This window comes from Ixodes scapularis, unplaced genomic scaffold, assembly GCF_016920785.2.
Source record: "Ixodes scapularis isolate PalLabHiFi unplaced genomic scaffold, ASM1692078v2 PGA_scaffold10__122_contigs__length_95168666, whole genome shotgun sequence".
Taxonomy (NCBI): domain Eukaryota; kingdom Metazoa; phylum Arthropoda; class Arachnida; order Ixodida; family Ixodidae; genus Ixodes; species Ixodes scapularis.
In genome coordinates this window covers 45030571-45052335 of record NW_024609836.1, presented here as the reverse complement: position 1 = coordinate 45052335, position 21765 = coordinate 45030571, and the positions used below count along the sequence as shown (strand labels likewise).

Genomic DNA, 21765 nt, shown 5'->3' with positions numbered 1-21765 from the left:
ACCGCGGTCACCATTTTACCTTTGGCCTCCTGACCAAGCGCCGAAAGCAAACGTACACTTGACAGAACGCGTGCGCTGTGTGTTCTTAAAGCTATTCCGCGTCATTCTACGGGTGGTGAACCTAAACGACTTCGTAAACAGCTCATAAACGACTGCATAAAATGGGAGGCAAGATGGTGGCTCCGCTAGCAGACGAGGGCTTCAGCGTTTGCCGCTTGGGGTAGATCGAGGATCCACAAACGATGGCGTCATGCACAGGCCGTGTCTTCTAATTGCAGTGGCGTACCAACTAGATTTTGAGTGGGGGGCAAACCAGACCTCCACCTTCTCCCCGTTCCCCCCCCCCCCCCCTCCCCCCAGGGCCGGGGGGCGGTGCCCTTGGCATCCCTCGGGCGCCGCCGGCCGGTGTTTGCCCTGCCCAGTGACGGCTGTTTCAGGAGGGGCAAAACACATGCCTTGCCCCCCCCCCCCCCCCCCACACACACACACACACACTCTGAGAACTGGGGGGGGGGGGGGGGGCAAGGCGCTCCTTGCCCCCCTGGTTGGTGCGCCCATGTCTAACTGGTATTGAGCCAGCCCAGCAACACAATTAGCTTTGAACTCATGATTAGCGTTGATTAGTACCGACCTAAGGTGAGTCTCTGTGTCCCGAGCTGTTCTTGACTTTTAGGTGGTATTGAGCCAGTCAAACAACATTGAGGCACTGTAGAAAGAGTCTGGTGCGACTAAATTGGTGTTGAATTGTGCGACGAACCTAAGGAGAGTCGCAGCGTCCTGAGCTGTGCTTGATGTCTTCTGTCGAGCTGCGCGAGTGCCATCCTCATGTCCCTGGCCAGCTGGGGCAGGTCATAGGGCAGCAGGGCGGCGTCGGCCCACAGCTGAGCCAGGGAGCCCGTCAGCTGGGCGCACAGCTTCTGGCTCTTGAGACCCGGGTCCAGAAACTGCTCCACGAAGTCAAGCCGGTCGTACGTAGTGCCGTATGCCGGGTGGTTACCGGCCGGACCTTGCGCGTCGTCGCCGGGAGTCTGGGAAAGCATCCGGATATATACTTTGAGAAAGCTGAGCAAAGAAACTCCATCCAACATGGCGTCGCCTTGCCTTATAAGCAGGCGACCTCGTGCGTCGTCGACGGAAGTCTGGGAGAGCAACTGAATAATGTTATCATATATATTTGGGGGAATGGTGCGAAGAAACACAATCCAAGATGGCATCGCCTTGCCTTACAAGCAGACGACCAGCTGGCGCAAACGCATACTGTAGAACCTAGGTGTCGTTCATTGCTAGTGTGGATCTAGATGGTGCTCGAGCTCTGCACTAAGCACCGTAATGGCGGCGCCCATAAAAAAAGTTGGGACACTGAGTGCCGACACTCTAAGCATAGTTTAGTCAGTGCCTCCAGTTGAATCCACACCCCCACATGTTTTGATCTGAATCAGTATCAGATCGGCCTACACCCGTGTAATCAGTGTAATCACCGATGCACGTCAAATACAAAAAGTTCGTTGTACTGCACTAGGTAAATCTCCCATCAAAAGCGGAGACACCAGTCGTCATTTCAAGGCAGACTATGTTGACTAAAGTACGGCACTCGTTACAACTGATCAAATTGCTTGTAATCAAATCTTTTCTTAATTTTGCAATTTTTATTACACGTATTAGGAAATAATTGCAAGAGTAACCTGATTACTTTGGGAGGTGCTAAAATAACCTGTAACCGTCACTATTTTTTTCTTCCCTTCCTGATGGCGCTCTTTGCTAGCACAAGTTTCCTACCAAAGAATTCTCGAACCAAGTTTCCGACAGGAATATTGTTTACCAAAATCGGAGAGAAAGAAATTGACTGATTGATTGGTTGATTTATGTAATTTATTGTTCGGTGATTATAATCCGATAAGAGACAGTGCAAAAGACCCGTTTTCAAACCGACAGGAAAATATTTCGCTTTTAACCTTTGAAGTTCAAAAGTAACGGTTACTCTTTCAAGTAACGGTCAATTACCTTTCTTCTCAAGAGATTAAGTAATCTAATTGATTTCTTTAAGCCAAGAGTAACTGTGATTGTAATCAATTACTTTTGGCAAGTGACGTTGACAAGTGACGCAGATCAAAACATTATTTTGAACTTTATTCGCAGTCTTTGCGAAAAACCGATGAATCATTCATATTATGGTTCCGCTTGCTTAAAAGGTACTTATTTTTGGGGTGTCAGCAACTGACAACAATCTAACGGACTGGGCTCGCCCAAGAGATAATTTTCTTTTGTCGGCGAAGAGGAATGCTCTGTTTGTCACTCTATCAAGATTAGTTGGTCACTGTAGAGTTACTGACAGGTGAACGCGAGGGTGCGACGATTCGCGGTCGTGTGATGTCTCCATCTCAATTCAGATGATGTTTGGCCGATGCATCAATTTGGCTAAATATTTAAGTCCGAATGAACGTCCCAATTTGACGTAATTCACAGTTCAGCTCATGCGTTTGATGCAGCTGAACACTATCATTAGACAAAATGTTTAATTTAGCTGGAAGTAAGCGCTCCCTTAAATCATCTTACTTAAGCTGGAAGGCTAAATAAGCCTTCGGAGTACCAGGTGGGCTGATAGGTTCAGCTAAAATTAAAATGTTGACTGGTCAGTTTGTTCTCACTTTAGTCAAGAGAGTAAAAGATGTTTTCATCTTACTTTAGTGACTCAATTTGTCGACGCAGTTTCAAAGGCTTCACGGGATATAGCATTACAACGGCCTGCAACCGATTAAAACTAGTTAACACACAATTTTATTTTAAACCTGAATTTGGCCTGATAAATATTGTGAATAATTTGTTTTAATACTTCAGTGATGCATTTTTGCTTGTATACTTTCTAAGTTAACCACATTAAATGATGGCACCCTATACACTTCTTATTTACTTCGCAGACTTGCATGCAGTGAAAACAGCTAATTTGTACGTGCAAGATGAATATTTATAATATTGAATGCAAGCAGCAACACTCACGCTGAAGGCGATGTCAATGGCAGGAATCCCGGCAAGGAATGCGAAAGGAGCGTAGTCCTTCCCTCCGCTAAGAAGCCTGGGCCTGTGTTCACAAAAGGACGCGTAAAACAAATAGTTAGCTTATTAAGACGCCAATCTAGGCTGAACAGAGTATGGCACACTCCCCCGAGGAACACTCCAAGGGCCAATCACTGCGATCTGAAGTGACAAGAATGATTCTAGTCACTTCGTGAATAAAGTAATTGGAATTAAAATAAAGAAATAAAGTCTACCACGGCGTTCGCCGTAGTACAAATCTTGCGAACGCCGTTCACGGCGTTCGCAATCTTTACTTGCGTATGCTAGCATATGAAAAATCAACCAAGCGCAGAGAATACAGTATGACCTCGCACTTTAAGTTTATATTTGTGTGTGTGTTTGCATGTATGTGTTAAAGTCTTTGGCTCTCTCGGACTTGTTAAGAAGCAAAGTGCTCAAGCGGGGGCGTCGACGTTCTTGCATTTGTTTAGAGTGTATAGACCAACACGCGGCCCTGACGTCACGCCGCTGCGGTGGCGCTGTCGACGGCACTGCGCATGCGCAGATGCTTCACTCCTCCCGAATTCGGTTTGTGCGCACGCGCAGTGCCCACACCTGGTGTGGGCAAACGCGGGCTTGTTTGTAAACAGAGTGTCGGTCTATACTTAACGTATTCAAGAGAAGAAGAAAGAGAGAGAAAAAGAAAGATAGGAATAGAAAAAGAAAGAAAGAGAGAGAGAGAAAAAAGGGTGCTGTCACAGAACATCAGTTTGATCTCCCGCGGAACAGAAAGTTATTGACAGAAACAAAAATCTTCTATTAATATTAGGCTCTTGTTCACACCATACGAAGAGCGAACCATGAAAAGGTATCATCAAACGACAAAACGCAGGTCAGGCTGGAATCAAAAATGCCATCTGTGTTAAAATTCCGAGCCCGTGAGCGCCGTGCTCACTAAGCACTATCACCTCGAACTTCGAAGCATGTTGTTATTTTGATTTCAAATATTATCATATATGTCGAAAAGTTAAAATCTTACGCAGTATGGGCTATAAATATTAACTTTGAGTAGACCGTACGCTAGAGATTTGCTTTGCTAGCGGGAGCTCGCTTACAAGGATCCCTTTTTCCTAGATCGTTCATTATAACGAGACGACGTATTTTGTGGGCGACATAGTATGTGCATGATGATATAAGTATGGCACAAGCTTCTTTGTGAGATAACAAAGTAGGCATTTGTCAAGGTGTGCTGTGTATATTTTCATGATGCGGACTAGGCAACATGCGCAGACTAGGTACCGGTGGCCGACTATGTAAGAAAAAAGGGCATTCACCCGATGGAAATGCGTTAGCATTGATTCTTTCTCACCTCTTTCCATTCATCCAGGATCCCTTGCCAGTCGTTTACCACCGCTTTCATGTCGTTTATTACTCATTTCCATTCGTTTATAACCCATTTCTAATCATTTATGACCCGTTTTCAATCGTATTTCACCCCTTTATCACTCGTGGAAAGAACCACATCCATCGCCGGAGTGGCCACTGAGCTGGGCCGCATTTCAAAGCGGCACGGCGCCTGCTCGTCTCTGGCTCCGCGCCGGCTGTGCGACGCTCGTATTGGTCAGAAGTGCTGACCTCAGCACGCGTCACCCTATCCCCCTCTTTCCCGCCGCCGTGGTGAGAAATTGAATCTGAAATCTGTAAACACGATAACTCCTTTTCACCACCCCGCTATTTTCGTGACGTCATACATGGGGCTGACAAACGTACGCACGGACTGACATCAGCGGTTGTTTTTTGTGAAAAGGAGTGTTCTAATGCATTAGAAACGTTTTCTTTGCATCCAAAATTTGCCTCTGCAATCTCCGTTACACTGCGCGTGAAAAGAGAGGCGTACCAATTGCACGTCAAAAAGTGGCCTTCGTTTTGTTTTGCTGCAACGAACGAGTGGTTTCCGCGTAATCACAGCCCCAAGCAGGAACCCAACGATCGAGGGATCACGGTAACCGTCACAACTTGCCGCGGCGGTTCATCCAGTGTTCCGTTGGTCCATGCATCCAGCAGAGTTTTACCATTGACTTGAATCTGCGAATATTGCGATACAAAATATTGTCAGCTGTTAAAAAGAAAATCGTGAATTCAGTCAGGATGTTTCCGAACGTAGTGCAATATGAGGGAGTCTGTCGTATTACATATAAAAAAAGAAGAAGGGTATGGGCGACACTCCCCGTTTCACATTAAGTCCGACCGCAGCCAACACTACGCTCCTGAGGAGCCAATCAAACAGAGCCAAAAGTGCATCGTCATGGCGCTCATCGTTTTGTGCGTTTTCCATCGCCGACTAAACCAATCACACACACAAAAAAGCGCAGGATCACGGCACATCTGGAGTGCGGGATCGGTTTATTCGATGATATAGCGAACGTACAAAGCCGACGAGCTTCGTGACGATACACTTTTACGCGGCTGAGTTGTCTAATCGGATCGCAGGGCCGGCTGCAGTTCAACTTATCGTGAAAAGGGATATAGACCTTTGCCAAAATCGCCTTCTGCGCGCTGCCATCTTTGTCTGCTGGGCTGTGGAACGCGTTCTGAGCATGCGCTAATGCTCTGCTGTGCGGTATATCAGACACTGCGCATGCGTCCACAGCTCAGCGACTCAGTATTTATCGCCCTGGTAATAGGCGATGAAAATGTCTATGTAGTTGTCGAAATAAAATTTAAAACAAACAAATTCAAACAAAAATGCAGTACACTTAAAAGAAAAAGACGTTCGAAAGACATTTTTTAGGAACTGTCACAAAATTCCTTGTTACATGCCGTTAGGGACATGGAGGGACATGTCTGCACCAGCACTCTGTTTACAAAAAAAACTTCGTTCGCCCGCACCTGCAGTATGGGCATTGCACAGGCGCACAAACCAGACTCGAGTCAAGCGAAGCGTCTGTGCAAGCGCAGTAGCGACAGCAGCTCTACATCCGTGGCGTGAAGTCAGAAAAATGAGTTAATCTGTTAAAAAAATTTTCCAAAAACAATTCACAGTGAATTTTTACTGATGTTTAAATGAAAACAATACGAAACGGACATTTATGCTTAGGCTACACTCTAGAAAGACTCAAGCGTCTGCTCTTCCGCAAATTTATCGTGAGAGTCTACCGCTTCACTTTACAGAAGGGGGAGCTCAGTGAATGACGAGGTTGATAATATTGCCGCGCGCATGACCGAGAAGGAACGCTTTTACGTACTCCTAGAAGATTCCAGTTTACTCTTACACCGAGCGTAAAAGAAAAGGAGGTCAACATGACCTTGCGGTGTCTGTCTCACCCTAGCTCACTCGCGGACACTCCTGGTCGAATATTCGAGATACCTAGTGCAGTAGGTAAAAAGCCGAGCGCGGCCTTGCCGACTCAGTCAGACTCTCCCGACGACGAGTCGCATGCTCGCTTGCAGTCTTGCTCCAACCAGCTGTTACGCCGACGCGGCGACGTTCGATGCTGCTGTTTCGACGCTCATTTTATCTTTTGTTTCTGGCCCAAGTTCGCCGACTAAACCTTTATTTTCAGTTATTACGCTTTTCGATCTGTTTCCATCCGCGACAATATGTTTGAATCCCCCAAAACAGTCTGCGTTGCGGTGCTGAGCGTGGCGTTTCACCACGCTCAGTGCGACAGAGTCTAGTCTTTAGATCTAGAACAGATCTAGAACCAAAACGCTTGGTACCACCAAGCGTTTTGGTTAAGGGGCCTGAGGACCTGTCGAGGCTCGAGGGACGGAAAATAGATAAGAACAAATAAATAAAAAAAAAAGCACTAAATAAGCAAACCTAAATAACCGTTAAAATACAAAAAAATAAAAATCGAAAACAAAATACTTAAAAAAAGTGAGTTGGATCGATACACGTACTTTATATTCAAATACGGTGCGTCGCAGATTATGACATTACAAACCGACTGTGACCTAGTGAACTCAGCAGACATACATCGAAGCCCATAGAAACCTTTGGCATATTCACGCAGGGCAGAAGACTAGTGAGATGCGTAGATCTGATGATGACACGCAAGAATTGTTACACAGGACCCTAAGCACGATATGCATGGAAACGCAAAGGAATTCAATATACGCAGTTACGCAGACACGAAGCCGGAAACCACGAGTAGCAGTGCTGTCGATGTCAATGTACAGTAGATAATATGGCGCGATAACCCGCGTTTTGATGCTGTTTTCTCTTAATCTAATCTTAATCTAGGGCGCGTCGCAATGACTCTTTTTTTTTTTTTTTTACGCTTGTTTATTGGGCGCGTTGGTAGAAACAAGCCCCGATCCGGGCATCACTGGAAAGACCACGGTCGTCACGGGCCGGCCGGTACGCCTCCGCGGGTCGCCTCCGCGAGATACCCCTGATCTAGACATGTTTTCAGCTTCGTGCCGAGCTCCCTCCATAGAGTGCAGCGATCGGTTCTCCCAAGTATTAGGAGCGGAAGTATGCAGGCGAGATGGTTAGGAAACATCGTAATCTAAAACTTGAGACAAGGCGAAATAAAATAACGAACAAAACGACACAAAGGAGGTTTTGTGTCGTTTTGTCCGCCATTTTATTTATCATTATCTCAGTGTTTAGATTACGATGCTCCCAAGTAGTTTACGGGACGCTCCAGATTTCTTAGAGTGCTACTGCTTCCGATAGCACTTTTTGTAAGCTTACCTAAAAAAATATAGATATATATTTCTCACCAAACTCGCCACTTGTTTTAAAGAACCGGAAAGGGAAGGCGACGCACTTGGCTGAAAGGCCCTTCCTGAAAAAAATTCAAAAGAAAAAAAAAATGCAGTCAAAGGTTTTGCAGTAGGTCTGTGGAGTCAAGGGATTTGCAGACAAGATATTGTGGTTACGCAATCAAAGCTATGGCACACGTGAGCTTGCCTATCTTGAGCGGTCACCAAAACTGGGCACACGCAGTTTCCACTTCTTCCGAAATGCCGCAGCAAGTTGTCCGCGAGTATGCTATCTTCACGTGTTGCCAAAATATACTTTGTACTGTATAAACTGCATGTAATTTAAAAAAAGAAAGACAGAAAGCGTTCGTCTTTAGTGATTCATGCTCCCGTTTTACGGGCAATTCAAATCCCTTTGTGACGAATGCCTTTAAAGCTCATTAAAATCATAGTAAAAAAAAGAAAAGAAAACACGGAAACTTGAAAACAAAAAAGAGTTTACAAACACTGCACCGTGCTCCGTACCGTCTCAAATCATCCAATCAGCTCACGTAGAGGGGCATACGATTAGTCGAGATCGTCAGGTAATTCGTCGATTCCTAAGTGTTCGTGTTATGTGTTTAATTAGGCTTCGGTAGGTTAGTCAGCCCCAGTGGTCGACTGTTGACTCCGCTATAAATATGAACCTTAGCCAGTGCAGTACCCCTGCTGGTCTGGGGTGTTTAACGAGCTTCGCGCAGCATGTGACAAGCGACTGGACGCCGGCACGACCCTCGTTTAGATCGAAATGGGCAAGAGCTTATTCTAAGATCCGTGGGTTCGGCAGCGCGAACTTTAATATCCTGGCAATAATAATCCCTGGAGAAGGGGAACAAAGGAGACATAGGACAAACACAAACCTCCAAACACAGCTATAGGTGACTGGTGCGCGACCGAGAAGAATCGGCCGGGTCCGGGCATCGAACCCGAAACCTCTCCTCCTCCAGGGATTATTATTGCCATTCTTGTCCAGCTCGCTTGCACCTTTGCAGTAATTGCATCTTAATCGTAACCTTAAAATTGCAGGCCGTTCACCCTTGTTGGTGTTGGACTGGTGGCAGCTGATAAAACTTGTTTTTACTATACTGACGTCTAACCCCTGGCTAGCTCAGTTGGTGGAGCGCTCCACTGGAAATGGAGAGGTCCCGGGTTCGATACCCGGACCGGGCGGATTTTTTCGGTCGCGCACCAGTCACCTATAGCTGTGTTTGGAGATTTGTGTTTGTCCTTTGTCCTCTTTGTTTCCCTTCTCCAAGGATTATTATCGCCATTCTTGTCCAGCTCACTTGCACATTTGCAGTAATTGCATTTTAATCATAAAAGCCTGCCATTTCGAGGTGCTCTAATTGCCTGTGAAACAGACGTATGAGAGTTTAAAAATGTAGCATGACACGCGTGAAACATTTTTATCTTCTTAAATGTTGGCACGCCCAGTTAACACCGTAAAAAAAATTGTTTTATCAATTTCATGAACTTTTTTTTTTTTGTCGTCATACAGAGTGTGATACCACTTGCCCTCGTCACTGGAGCTTATTAACGGGTGGCTGTTGTTTGACCCACTTTGAGCGCGGTCACTTGTCAATCGAGGCAGGGGTGAATGTACAATGATAAGGCAGTCAGTAGCGCATAGGACGGCGAGATCAATCCTTGATGCTCCTAGTACATTGCGGGACAATATAAGAATGCAGACCTTTCTCAGAATGCACCTCTATTCAGGGTCCCGTTTTTTTATATAGTTCAGAAAAGCAACGGCCTTCAGCCCCGTTCCCTGGCGCGCATATTATTTCTGATTTTTTTTTTTTTGCTTTCTCGCACGAGCACCGTCTGAATTGTCCCAAGGTAGCAAATGCATTTCTATGTTTTTTTATGTAGATGAGAACACAGACAAAATGTACATCCGCGAGCGATATGAAGGTGAAGAGCCCTCTTCTTGTTTTTGACGCTCCTGCAAGTTTTGGAACAAGCTCTGTTCCAGAAGAGGGCTAGAGCGCAAAGTTTAGACCCCAAGCCACGTACCATTTGAGACGTTGTGAGTTAATATAGCTTTAGGGAGCCGTAAAACAGGCAAGAAACCAGGTTAGGTGTTTACCTTCATATTGCCGGCGGGTGTACACACAGACCAAAAGCAGACAACAGTGCACTTTGCATATGATTGGTTCAGCCGCAAGGCATGCACACGCTCAAGAAAAGATGACGAAAGCCCCGACGTTGCACTTTCGGCGTTGTTTGATTGACACCCTCAGTTCCTAGCCTACTCCGCTCTTTGACGGTAGGGGCATTCCCCCTCTCTCTGTTTCCAGCTTTTTACACTTTTTCGCTCTATTTTAGCTTTGTTGCTCGCGCTGGCACGCATAACGGTGGCGCCCCCCTCGGGGTGTTCCGAGACAGCAGGCGGCATTCTTCAATTGACGGGACTTGTATATTGACTTATGGTGGAGTAAGAACTTTGCATGCGCCCTTTGCGTATATTAAAGTTGCGTCGTTAAAGCCACAACAACGATATCACTCTAGTCTTCTTACATATGGGGCCGAGCAAAACGACGGCAAATTATAAAACGAATCATCCCCGGTGGGCTGGTTCGTGCTTCCGTTCTACCGCAACAAAAGCGGTTGTTTGCCGTTACGGGCAGTATACGTCTTTTGCGCATTTCAAATAGAGTTTAATAGAAATCACTCAAAATCACCTCCGTCTGTGCACTGGTGACAGTTGATGTACGCCACGGCGCCGCTCTGGAGCTCATTCACTTGTTCCTGTGGGGAGAGAAAGCAGCTAGGAGCGCCAGAACTGAGACAACGAGAAACACCTATTAGAAGAGAAACAAAAAGGAAAGGAGAAGGAGGTGAGAGGGTGGGACGACGTCAGAGTTCAGATCTCCAATTAAAATAAAAGTGCTTAGGCGCAAAGGCTAGCTGTCTTGTGTGCCCATTGTCTCTCTTCAATCGAAGCCTTCCAGTCAGAGCTCTGCTTTCTAACCGTTGCGCTGTAAGCTATAATTTCTTTTCTCCTACAGTGTTTCTCTGCACAGATGTCATCACTGTGAGCTTTACTGTCATTACAAAGCGGACCTGCTGTGTAGTCATTTTTGATTGGACAGGCTCTAGTACTGCTTTCTGCTGGTACCGAACTTTCATCCCTTATTTCAGTATTTTTTTTTTGTGTGCGAGTGTTTACTACGGGAAGTGAGTCTTAACATCACCTCCATCGCTTCCATCATCATGATATTCATCATCACAATCATTATATTGTTTATTGCACCTTTCGTTTGTTCTCTTTCATCTAACCGCAGGAAGCCGGCTAGAACAAGTGTAAAGCTAACTTCTCTGCCTTTCTTCTTTCGGTGGCAATCAATCAATCAATCGAGTTCTGATCGTGTCGCATAAACAACAGAACAATGTTTATTCGTTCACAATTACGTTTACGGAGAAAAGACTTGATCATTCCAACAATCGCCTACTGTGCATACTTCGTATGCGGCATTGGTTGCAGTATCATACAAAAGACAGTCTGCAAACACGAGTCGCCGCACTATCCGTGGTTCGAATGCCGAGAGTGCAAAGATTCCTCTTTGAACTCATTGCGATGCTGCATTCGAAGCACGGATCTACCGCTGACCCGTGTTCGAATCTGTATGCAGACTGTCTTTTGTATGACGTATAAGCAGTGGGACCCCGGCTTAAAGGGTGTATCCACGTCAGATCGTACAATAATGGTCGGGGCCATATTTTTATATTGCTGTAAAGACTACACGTGAAAGCCATGTTCTTGGGAGGAGCATTCAGCTATTTGCGAACGTTGTAGCTAATCGTCTTCCGTAGGTATGAAATTTTGAAGCTCGAGTCGTGGAGATTCGTGATGTTTTACTACGGTACTTTGCACAGCCGTCAATTTCACATTAAAGCATGCACGTAGAAATAATGTGTTATATTTATTTAATGAATGGTCTGCAACATGTACACAGACTATTAAAAATTACAATAAAAATTTCTATGAAACAAAATACGCCTAGAAAAAATCAGTTTAGAGACACAGTCACAAATGATTTACCAACAAATAACTTCATATAAAACGTCGGAAAATATATAACTAATGCGCATCTTTAAATGCATTTTACGAATATATAAAAATATGCTTGGCTTCATTGTAGGTTTGGTATTAATGCACAAATGCAGTTGAATTTTTTTAAATATGACAAATTTGCACCTCAATAAAAAACAAAACTAATTTTTTTAAAGCAATTCTTACTTGTTTGCAGTGACTCCAACTAATTTGTAATGGCAAAACATTAAATAACATACACCCCCCCCCCAAAAAAAAAAAAAAAAAAAAGGAGAAAAAGGACAATAAACTTTCACTCAAATTAAGCTAGCTCGTCCTCGTTATGGGGCCTTTGCCACACGACATTGGCTCTAAACTGATATTTCTTAAAACCGACAAAGGCTGTACATCCGTGCCGCTCTATTGTATAGTGTAGAAAGACATCATAGTCTAAAAATTGATAACAGTAAGAATAAAATAACGGACAACACCACACAGAATCTTAAACAGCTGAGTCTATTCGACCGAAAAACACCAAAACAAGAAAGGAGAAAGAAGAGAAAGCAATTAAATACTAGAGATTTACTTGGGTTACATCAATATTTTTATATCTATAGAGAGCCCGAAACACACTCATTATATATATTATAAAATGACTCAGCAGTATAAAATATCATTTGCGGTACGTTTACGTTAATGTTATGCTAAAACCAAAAAGCACCAATTTTGAAATCAATTTTCTTGAAAAAAAAAAGTTTTTTTTTTTTTTTTTAGTTTTCATTGTTTGCTAAAATGTAGATATGACACTTGTCCACTCGAAAAGAAAGTCAAGAAAGTGTGTTTTTTGTTTGTATGTTCTATATTTCAGTCTCAATATCGGAAAAAAGACGTCTTCGTTTTGCAAGACCTTAATCAGATATAGCGACCCGTGCGTTTCTATGAATTGTGAAAAAGTTTTCTAGAATTTTTTTCTGCATTTTGTGATCAATTATAAACGGAATTTGTGGTATTGAATAGTTATTTACGTTTTGATAAGAGCGGTAGACCACGAGCAACATGTCCAATCAAATCAGAAGGCCTAGTAGACCTTCAATATCGAAGAGGCACAGACGTTGTATTGTTTGGATTTATAAAACTTTCACTGTAAACTAGCATGACTAGCTTTTAGCTGTCATATTACTAAGACATAGAAAGCCACCAGATCAATGATATATTTTATACAGTTCTTTCCGAAACCAAACTCTAGGGCATGTTCACCGCACATCGCACAGATCAGCAGGGAATGGCCTTTCACTTCCGTAATACTCAAAAATGAAGACATAAAAACGATCCGAAATACACGGAGAGATTGTCATATAGAGGGGCAGAGAATAAAAATAAATAAACAAGAATAAAATTACCCAACTCTAATCTTAACGAAAATTGCGTTAAAAATAAAAGATTTAGGTTCGAGCGGTGGCAAGGCGATAGGCATCTGTGCACGGATTTTAGCAGCTTGTAACTTCGATCGATTCCAATTTTTTTTTCAAGATTATGTTGGCGTATACGCATTGATTGAGTCTCAACATAAGTACTACGTGCATAGCCAGTCCATCAAGTTTTACCTCGAGTGGAGTGACGTATTATAACGAAACTGTGCTAAAATTTTGTCCACCGAAACAAATAAATTAAAAAAGAAATGTTGCTCAACAGTTGCAGGATACCTGCGGACAGCTGCTTCGTTAAATGAATACATATGTATATTACAGGTCAAGTAGCTTTAGCTTAATTACTTTTTTTTAAAAGTATATTAATTGTTAAGTTCGAATTCACGTCATTGCACAGTGCGCTGCTGAACCCAGGTGTCCTGGGCTCAATCCCCAAACCCTGCCCGTTTTAATCTGGAGGAGAATCGTAAAGGCGCGACGCCATGTATTGCTACTGCACGGGGCCCGTTAAAGATGCCAGGCTAGTAGAAATCGTCGTACTGCACTAGCTACATATCCACAGCGCAAAACAAAGCAACCATACATAAAAAAAAAAAAAAAAAAAAAAAAAACAGCGCGAAGATGGAGGTACGACAATATCAAGTACACAAAGTGCCGAGTGACAAGGATCCACGCTGTCTATACATACACACAACCCATTCGCTTCATATTCAACAGTATATATATATATATACTGTTGACTGTAACTTCATACTTGATTTTTTGTGTATAACCCCCCCCCCCCCCCCCCACTGTAATGCCGAAAGGCGCTGTGGGTATCAAATAAATAAATAAATAAATAAATAAATAGAATAAAAGGTAAATATATTTGTAGAGATGAGGAAGCGCCGCAACAACTTGAGCTTAGACAGTCGTCTTTCTTTTAGCGTCACCCGGTCGCGCGAGCCACAAAGCCGGTGGCGCGAGCGTGGATGGTGGCCTCATCCGCGGCAAGTCACGCGTGGTCAGGCGCTACGTATACACACGCGGGCGCTTATCCTCGCGAACGGGTGTCGCGAGCAGCCGTCGCGGATACTTTCGCAACTGACGCTGAAATCGGGTGAGACCGTAACGAGCCGCTACCTCATCTTTGCGTCAACGCTCTTGGCCGCCTCAACTAAAAAAACAACAACAAAAAACACACGGCGGGGCTTTCGGCTAGACGGCTTTATTCCGCGTGCCTCATAGAGGAAAAAAAAAAAAGTGATGGCGCAAGGCATAGTATGATAGAATGTTCGAAAGTGAGGCCGTGACAGATACTCAGTCAGCGAATTAGAGAATATAAAATACAAACTCACAACAACAACAACAACAAACTACACTATACAAGTTAAGAGTTACCGGGGGTGGTGATTACCGAGCACCTTATTATTACTTTGCATCCAATCAGACTACGGCATTCACCGATAAGAACGCGAAAATACGATGCACGAACAAAGAGTGAAGCATGACGTTAATTCTGTGGCGCTTTCATCCGAATGAACATATATGAATCAGTCTTGTACACGCCTGTCAAAAAAGAATACTCGATAACAATTACAATTACTCTTGGATAAAAAAAAATATACGATTAGATTACTTGATTACTCGTGAAGACAAGTAACTGGCCGTTACTGAAAAAAAGTTGCCGTTACTTTTCCGATTATACTTCAGATGTAAAAACCGACATATATTTCTGCCTGTTTGAAAATGAATCTTTCGTACCGTACATGTCAAATTAAAGTGTTTTGGTATTTTTCTTACACTTGAGCGTCGCACTGTCCACACACGAACAACATGTTTTGGAACAAACTGACTGCGTAAACGATCATTTTAGTTGCCGGTGTTACTTAAAACTATATAGGGGTATTTTTACCCGTTTTCTGGCTTTGTCGCGAAAGAATTTGACACTCGTGATCTGGATCAAAGAAATAGTCAAAGTAGCTTTCAGATTGTAGTCACGCTTCAGGCGTTCTCGCATGATTTTGTTTGAATATGTGAACTAACTAAAAAATATTACAGTCGCCATCAAAGAAGCTAACCAACTGACTTCAATTACAGTTCACAACCCAAGAAAAGCAAGGAAAACATGTAAACTTTTGGTGGTCTACCTGACACACAAACGGAGGGCACATGGGACAAAACAGTGGTTTGTTAGTTTTTACTTGTTACGGGGGCACACCTTCAGCGTTGGTTCAAGCTGTTCGCGCACACGTTTCCTCCCCAGAAATGCAAGCGCCGAGATGCTTCGGTGGCGTCCTCTTGCGCGTTCCGTTCATGACGTCATGACCGGGACTTATCTCGCCGAGACGTCGCGATTTGCAGTCCCGGCTACTGATCGTCGGTTGTTCGAGCTACAAATTCAATGATACGTCTAGAAAATAATTGATAAGCGCTTGGAGTCATAGCATTTTCAAACCAATACAATCGAAGTAAACACTTGTATACTAATTATATTTCCGTTCATGAAAGCCACGATTGGAGGACTTTATCGAGGGACTGTGATATGTTATTTCTTTCAGTAAATAAGTTTTCTCTCTTACTCAAACTAAGATGTCAGAGTGAGCGTTTACCCAATCGCGAATGATGGCCGCAGTGAGGCGTTTGGTTCCGCACGTAGCTCTACGTGTCTTTAGCTGCTTGTGATCCGAAACATTTGGCAAGCATTCCTGTCCTCTTTGTGAAGCCGCACGCCGCAAATTCCGCTATGGTTGGGATAGATGTTACGAGAAAATTATGCAGCCACAGTAACATCGCAACTCCCCCCCCCCCCCCCCCCCCCTTTATTTTTTAGATAGATTCGAGAAAAGGAAGACGTATCGGGACATTAATTTTTGATAAAAAAAAAGAAGACCACATATGATTACAATTTTTGGTCGTATGGGATGCTCAAGGGGTGTAGTTCGAGCTTGCGCCATAAAAAGACGCCCTCAAAATACACTTTAGTGCTCCTCTCAGTGGGCACCATTGGAGTCGCAAGTAATGTTGTCAGAATGGGTAACTGGGCGAGCTGGTACGTATTCATATTAAAACAGCGCGACTGGACACGGACGAAGTGAGAAACATAATGAAACGAACCTTGGATAGCGACTGAGTGGTTTTATTTTTTAAGAACCCAAGAAACAAACGCACACGACCGTCTACTCAAGATGAGATCGCGAAAGCGCAAGAAATATCTCGGTGCTATAGTCAGTCATACACTGCCAACACGTCACCACCCGATGTAAGGATTGAAACAGAATTGCCTAGCAATTTGTCATACATTGTTATCTTGTTTTATGTTGGTAATAAAGTGTTAGGGTACCGGCGATTCTGCGAGTGCAGCACGAGAAGCGGGTGTTGTTACCTCGACCCACTCGGTGGCGCCGATGGACCCGTAGCGGTGTCCTCCCCAGCTGGCAAACACGATGGAGCGACGCGGACTCCAGGTGCCGCTCCGGTGCAGCTCCGAGAGCACCCGGCTCGCCTCGAGCAGTTGCACCGTGCCCGAGCCCGGGGCGTGGGCGCCGGGGCCCCAGCCGTCGCGAGGGCTGCCAAGCACCACGTAGCGGTCTGCGAGGGGCGGGAGGTGCGAAGGCGGGAGCAGAACTCGGGAAATCGTAAGTGCCGACATCGGTGGTTCCCAGAGAAAGAACGGGCAAGAGAGTGAGGGAAGAGCGAAAAAAGAAAGCAGACGATAGGCTGGGCGTGTTCCTTTTGCTGCGACGACTTGAAGTTGTTCGAGCGCTTGAAAACTTTATTTTATACAATGCGGTGCAACCGGTGGTTTCTTTTTTTTTTTTCTTTTTTCTTTCTTTTTTTTTTTTTTTCTAGTACAAAATGATGCTAGGAAAACAATAAGTATGCAGACCATGCAAGTGATGTTTTCCTGCTTCTTTGCACCGATGCGACCAGCAATGTCCGCGTCTGTGCCCCGCCGTTCCGAAACGGCCGCAATGTACTAAATTATTATATTTACTTTATGGCTAGGGAATGCCTGCCAATAGTTCGTCTGCTTCTTGAGCAGGGGTTGTGGCACTGGCCGGAGAGCACACCTTCTTACCTGGTTCGATGTTTCCACGGATGGTGGCAAGAACGTTTGTGACGTTGCCGCTCATCAGTTCGTTCTGGACCACGACTCGAATGCTGCGCAATACGATAGATCGGGGTTTTAAATATATACGACCAGCAAGGTGTTCTAAAATGCGGCTTTGGCGCATTGGAACACGAAGATGCGCGCGCCAATCAAAGGGCAACATAGGGAACACGTATATTACACACGATGACGAGGCAGCCAAGCTCGCTTTATTATTGGTTGAGGCACAGCCTCCTCTATACTCACGAAGCCTGGCAGTTCGATGACGGAGCCATAGAGTGCCCGGTCGCAGATTTAGACCGCGAGGATCTGGCAGCACAGAGCATCAAAGAGACATTTCTTGGGAAACCTGGACATCAGCGCACAGCTTTTGCGGCGGCGAGGAACCGAAACACAGTTGTTTGCTCGGGAGAAGTGTGTTTCGCCGTTTCACCGCAGCGGGGTGCCAGTCACGTGGCTTCCCTCTCATCCGCTGGCTGCCGCTCCACCTTTTCCATTTCGGCGGCCGCTTCTCGTAGTGATATGCCAGGCTTTGTAAGTATTTAGGAGGCTATGGCGTAGGTCGGGGGAAAGGGGGAAGGAACCAACGCACGTGGGGGAATTTGGGGGCGGGGGATTACTGGATGAGATGAGCTCAAAGTTCGATGCTCACCTGTTTCTTGCGGAACCATCACCCAGTCTGCAGCGCCCTGAACTGGGCACCCAGGCGTCGGGACAGCGGTTGCCTTCCAGTTGGCTGCGAGAAAGAATAAAACAAAACAAAACAACATAGCTCGTCGAAGTCGAAGAGAAATTCCGTCGGAGTGTTGTTAGGGTCTTTCATGTATATCAACGATTATGACTTATAAAATCAAGTGACAATGCTCCACCATATCCTGAGTTTGAGCTATGCTACGTTTGGTTACGTTTAGGTTGCACTATGTTTTGTTAGGCTATGCGATGTAATCTTAAGTTAGGTCGGGTTACGCTGGGTTTGGTTAGGCTGGGTCAGGTTAGGTTAGGCTATGTTGCAATATATATTATGCTTATTGTGTAACGATACCTTATGTTACGTAAAAATAGGTTTGATCAGGTTAGGTTAGTTTAGCTTGCAAGCTGTTATGTTATGTCATGTTATCTAATCTTAGGTTAATTTGCGCACGCTAAGCTTGGTTAGGTTGGGCTACGTTAGGTTTTTTGGTTAGGTTAGGTTTGTTTTTGTTAGTTCAGGTCAGGTTAGGGGAGGTTATATTAGGTTAAGTCAGGTCAGGTTATGCTAAGTTAGACTGACGCCCCACGCCAGAGTCCCTACCCGAGCATGATGAGGGCGTCCCGGTACCCGACGGGCTGGCACAAGATGGCGGGCAGACTGGCGTTCCTTAGCGGTAGCTTGGCCACGGGGCTCGAAGACGGCACGCCGGGGCTCAGGGGGTCTCCGGGCTCCTCGAGCAGCGTGTCTCTCCGGGCGGCGCTGTCCGGCAGCCAGCGGGAAGAGGGCCAGGGCTCCTGGTCCCCGCGCGGGGGCGCCACCCGCGCAGGGTCCGGAAAGAGCACCAGGGCGGCCGCGCCACGCGTTTCGGCTAGCCGAGCCTGCCATCCAGTGAGCACATTTCAGGCTGATTAAATAGGTGCACGGTGGAAGAAGTTAGAGGTGTCTGAACTGCACCGCCCCGCCACGGAGCAAGCGTGTCGAACGTCCGCTCCCATTTCTGCCAAACGCCGTGAGATGGCGCAGCCTGACAGGAGCTCGCAGAGCTCGAGAATCATCCTTATTCGCGCACACGTTTTCAAGGCCGCGAACCGCGTGGAGCCCCAGCCTGGCAGTGCCCCTGCCGGGAAATAAGTGAAGCCCGAGTGTAATTTCGGCCCCCTTTCTGGCCTCGTTCCGCGACACCTCTTTTTCCTTTCACCACGGGTAGGAGTATGGTGCCTGGAGCGCGTCTTCGACTAGTATGCTTAGAGCCCTATACCGCTGATGCACCAAAAGTTGTCTCTAAGTGGCAAGAAGTGACGCCACAGGGGCCGGCCGTGCCATGCTGTCGGTTATGTCACGATCCTGGTGGTTGGTCGTGATACATCCGAAAAAATGCACTAGTGAACGCTTTTGTCACTGTCGTCGCAGCATCCCTATCTCCTAGCTGCCGAAACCTCTCAGTGTCGACTGACTGCCAAGATGGAGAGCGGCCTGCAGCAGAACAAGCGTCTGCCGCGCATCCACCTCCGCTTCAATGCCAGCACCAGGATCGCGGCAAGCAACAACACGACACCATTCTGTGACGTCATCAGGCGGAAATCGAGGAAACTCTTTTAAGGACGCGACCAACACCAATCAGACACGCGTTTTAGGCACCGAAATGGGAGTATAGTGTGCCTAGATTTGAGAGTGCTTTCAGCCGCTCCATCGGGGTCATGTGATTCTCCAAGATCTCCAAGCTTTGCTCAGCGCCTCTGCCCACTATCCTCCTCTCCAGATGACAACGGCGCCTGCGCACGAGCAACCAAACGGCACAGGAGGCGTCCGCCATTGACTTTCAACCGCTCTCCATGAACTGAGCTGCTCTTTCTTTCAAATCTAGGCTCTCGAAGTAGGAGATTGAACAGTCGCGCCCCTAGTGGTTCACTTTAGCTAGTGGATCCCTGACCCGCCCCAAGTGGCAAACACGCTGAACAGGAGATACTGCAAGGTGGCAAACGCGTTCGTCTTGGCTCGCCGCATGCTAGCGCCACACTCGTTGTAAGACGTTGCGAGACGCACTGGCGGCGACGCTGAATCAAGCTAGGCGGCGCTGCTTAGTTCCACAATAGTGATGACTAGTGCCACTAAATAAGCTACGCTTCAGAGTAACGACACTAGTCTTGGCCATATTGTGTCTTAAAATCATGTTTGCCAGTTGTCTGAAGCTTTATCTGAAATCACAGGAACCGCTCTTCCGCCCTCCACAAATATTTAAACAGTTCGCGACAGAGCAAAGCAATGTTACACGACCTTTCTAACACCGAATCTAATGCTGAGAAAGTTGCACTTTTGAATCGAGACAATTGGCAATTGCGTCTGCTCTGCATACGAGCCAAAATGGCGGCGCCCACAACACTGTCGGGGAACGGAGTGCCGATACTCTAAGCGCAGCTCATTTAGTAGCTCTAGTGATGACGTTTAAAAAGGAGGGGGCGGGGGGGGGGGGGGGGGGGGGGGGAGACAGACACAGGTTTTGTCTTCTATGTGGTCATGACTCGATCGAGATAGGTGCCGTAAACAATCCAGTCCGCAGTCCTTTTGCTGGGTACAGCAAGCTGCGTAGGAAAGAAGCTGAACAAAACACTCCCAATACACATTAAAAAAAAAAAAAAAGAAACGTAGACGACGGACGAAAAAGGGTACAAACACAAAACGTCTCCCGGAATTCGCACACGTCTTTGTGACCTTCTACAGACCTCATCTCGTATAGAGCAATGGTGCAGGCAACAATTCAAAACGTTCCTACGTTCCGTCGTCTCCGTTTCTTTTTTTTTTTTATGTGTAACATTAACCAGCTGGCCTGTTTACTTACTTTTTCTTTAATCACTCACTATAGTTTGATCTCCTCTCTATATTTTAAAAGCTACATTATTGCCTGGCCAATCAAGGCAATCTATAAGCCATGTTCAGCGACTCGAACGCACCGACGCGTTTTCGGTGACTGTCGGAGAAAAGAAGCACAGAGTATAATGCGCTTATACGAGGTTTCGGTTTTGTGTAGTGGTTGTTCGCCGCAATATTTGATCGATACGATGCCGGAACCACAAAGGTGCGTTCAAAGTTTGGTGATTTTAGGGAGGCGTGAAAACGTTGCACGCGTCTTACTTCTCTATAGTCACGGACAGGACAACAACGACAGGGAGGTCTTCCTGTTGTCCCGTCGATCCTTAATAAATAATTGAACCCGAAATGATCCCAAACGTATTACCTCTCTAAAAAAGCATCCTTGGCACTGGCCAATGTTGGTTTGCGTCTCGTGAAACACACTATATAATGAACCGTACGAAGGACTGACCTTGGTGGCTGCAGGGATCTGCCCCAGACGAACCAGCAGCACTTTGCCACGAAGGGACAAGCCTTGCAGCTCGAGAAGGCGCAAATCTTGAGCACGTCCGTAATTGGCATAGACCGCAGGACCCTGAACATGAAACATGGTGGGCCTCAAAACTTCAACCCAATACGTCTTCCGAATAGTTCTTGACGCGTTCTCTCGTGTTGCTGTGCTATATTGCCAGTAGCGATGTCCATACCCTATAACAAGTAACGTCGTTACATGGCTAACCAATTACCTTATTTCTGCATCAAAATCATTCATTACATTTCTGCTGTTTATTTTTTTAGTTATTGTTAGGAGAAAAAAGGGGGTCTTTACCAGGGGGCATGTCGCTACCTGACTAGAGTGCAATAACACAATAGTGGAAAAAAAAAAAAAAAAAACGAGCAGAAGTGA

The 21765-nt window shown here is 45.7% G+C and overlaps 2 protein-coding genes across 2 annotated transcripts in view; both read right to left on the bottom strand.

Annotated features, from left to right (window-relative positions):
* LOC120837335 (N-acetylated-alpha-linked acidic dipeptidase 2) overlaps nt 1–7804 on the bottom strand; it is a 43233-nt gene extending 35429 nt beyond the window's left edge. The window contains exons 1-4 of the mRNA XM_040206600.3: nt 7744–7804; nt 5033–5097; nt 2995–3076; nt 758–1028 (exon numbers count right to left, since the gene is read on the bottom strand). Of these exons, the coding sequence (XP_040062534.3) occupies nt 758–827 (70 nt within the window). The 5' untranslated portion in view covers nt 828–1028; nt 2995–3076; nt 5033–5097; nt 7744–7804. The remainder of the gene's footprint in view (nt 1–757; nt 1029–2994; nt 3077–5032; nt 5098–7743) is intronic.
* Nucleotides 7805–10434: 2630 nt separating this feature from the next.
* LOC8025578 (aminopeptidase NAALADL1) lies at nt 10435–21468 on the bottom strand. The gene is made up of 6 exons (XM_040206597.2): nt 21331–21468; nt 18612–18889; nt 17973–18056; nt 17288–17370; nt 16592–16797; nt 10435–10515 (listed from the first exon to the last, which is right to left on the bottom strand). The coding sequence occupies exons 1-6, from the start codon at nt 21466–21468 to the stop codon at nt 10435–10437; spliced, it is 870 nt and encodes a 289-aa protein (XP_040062531.2).
* Between the last annotated feature and the right edge of the window lie 297 nt (nt 21469–21765).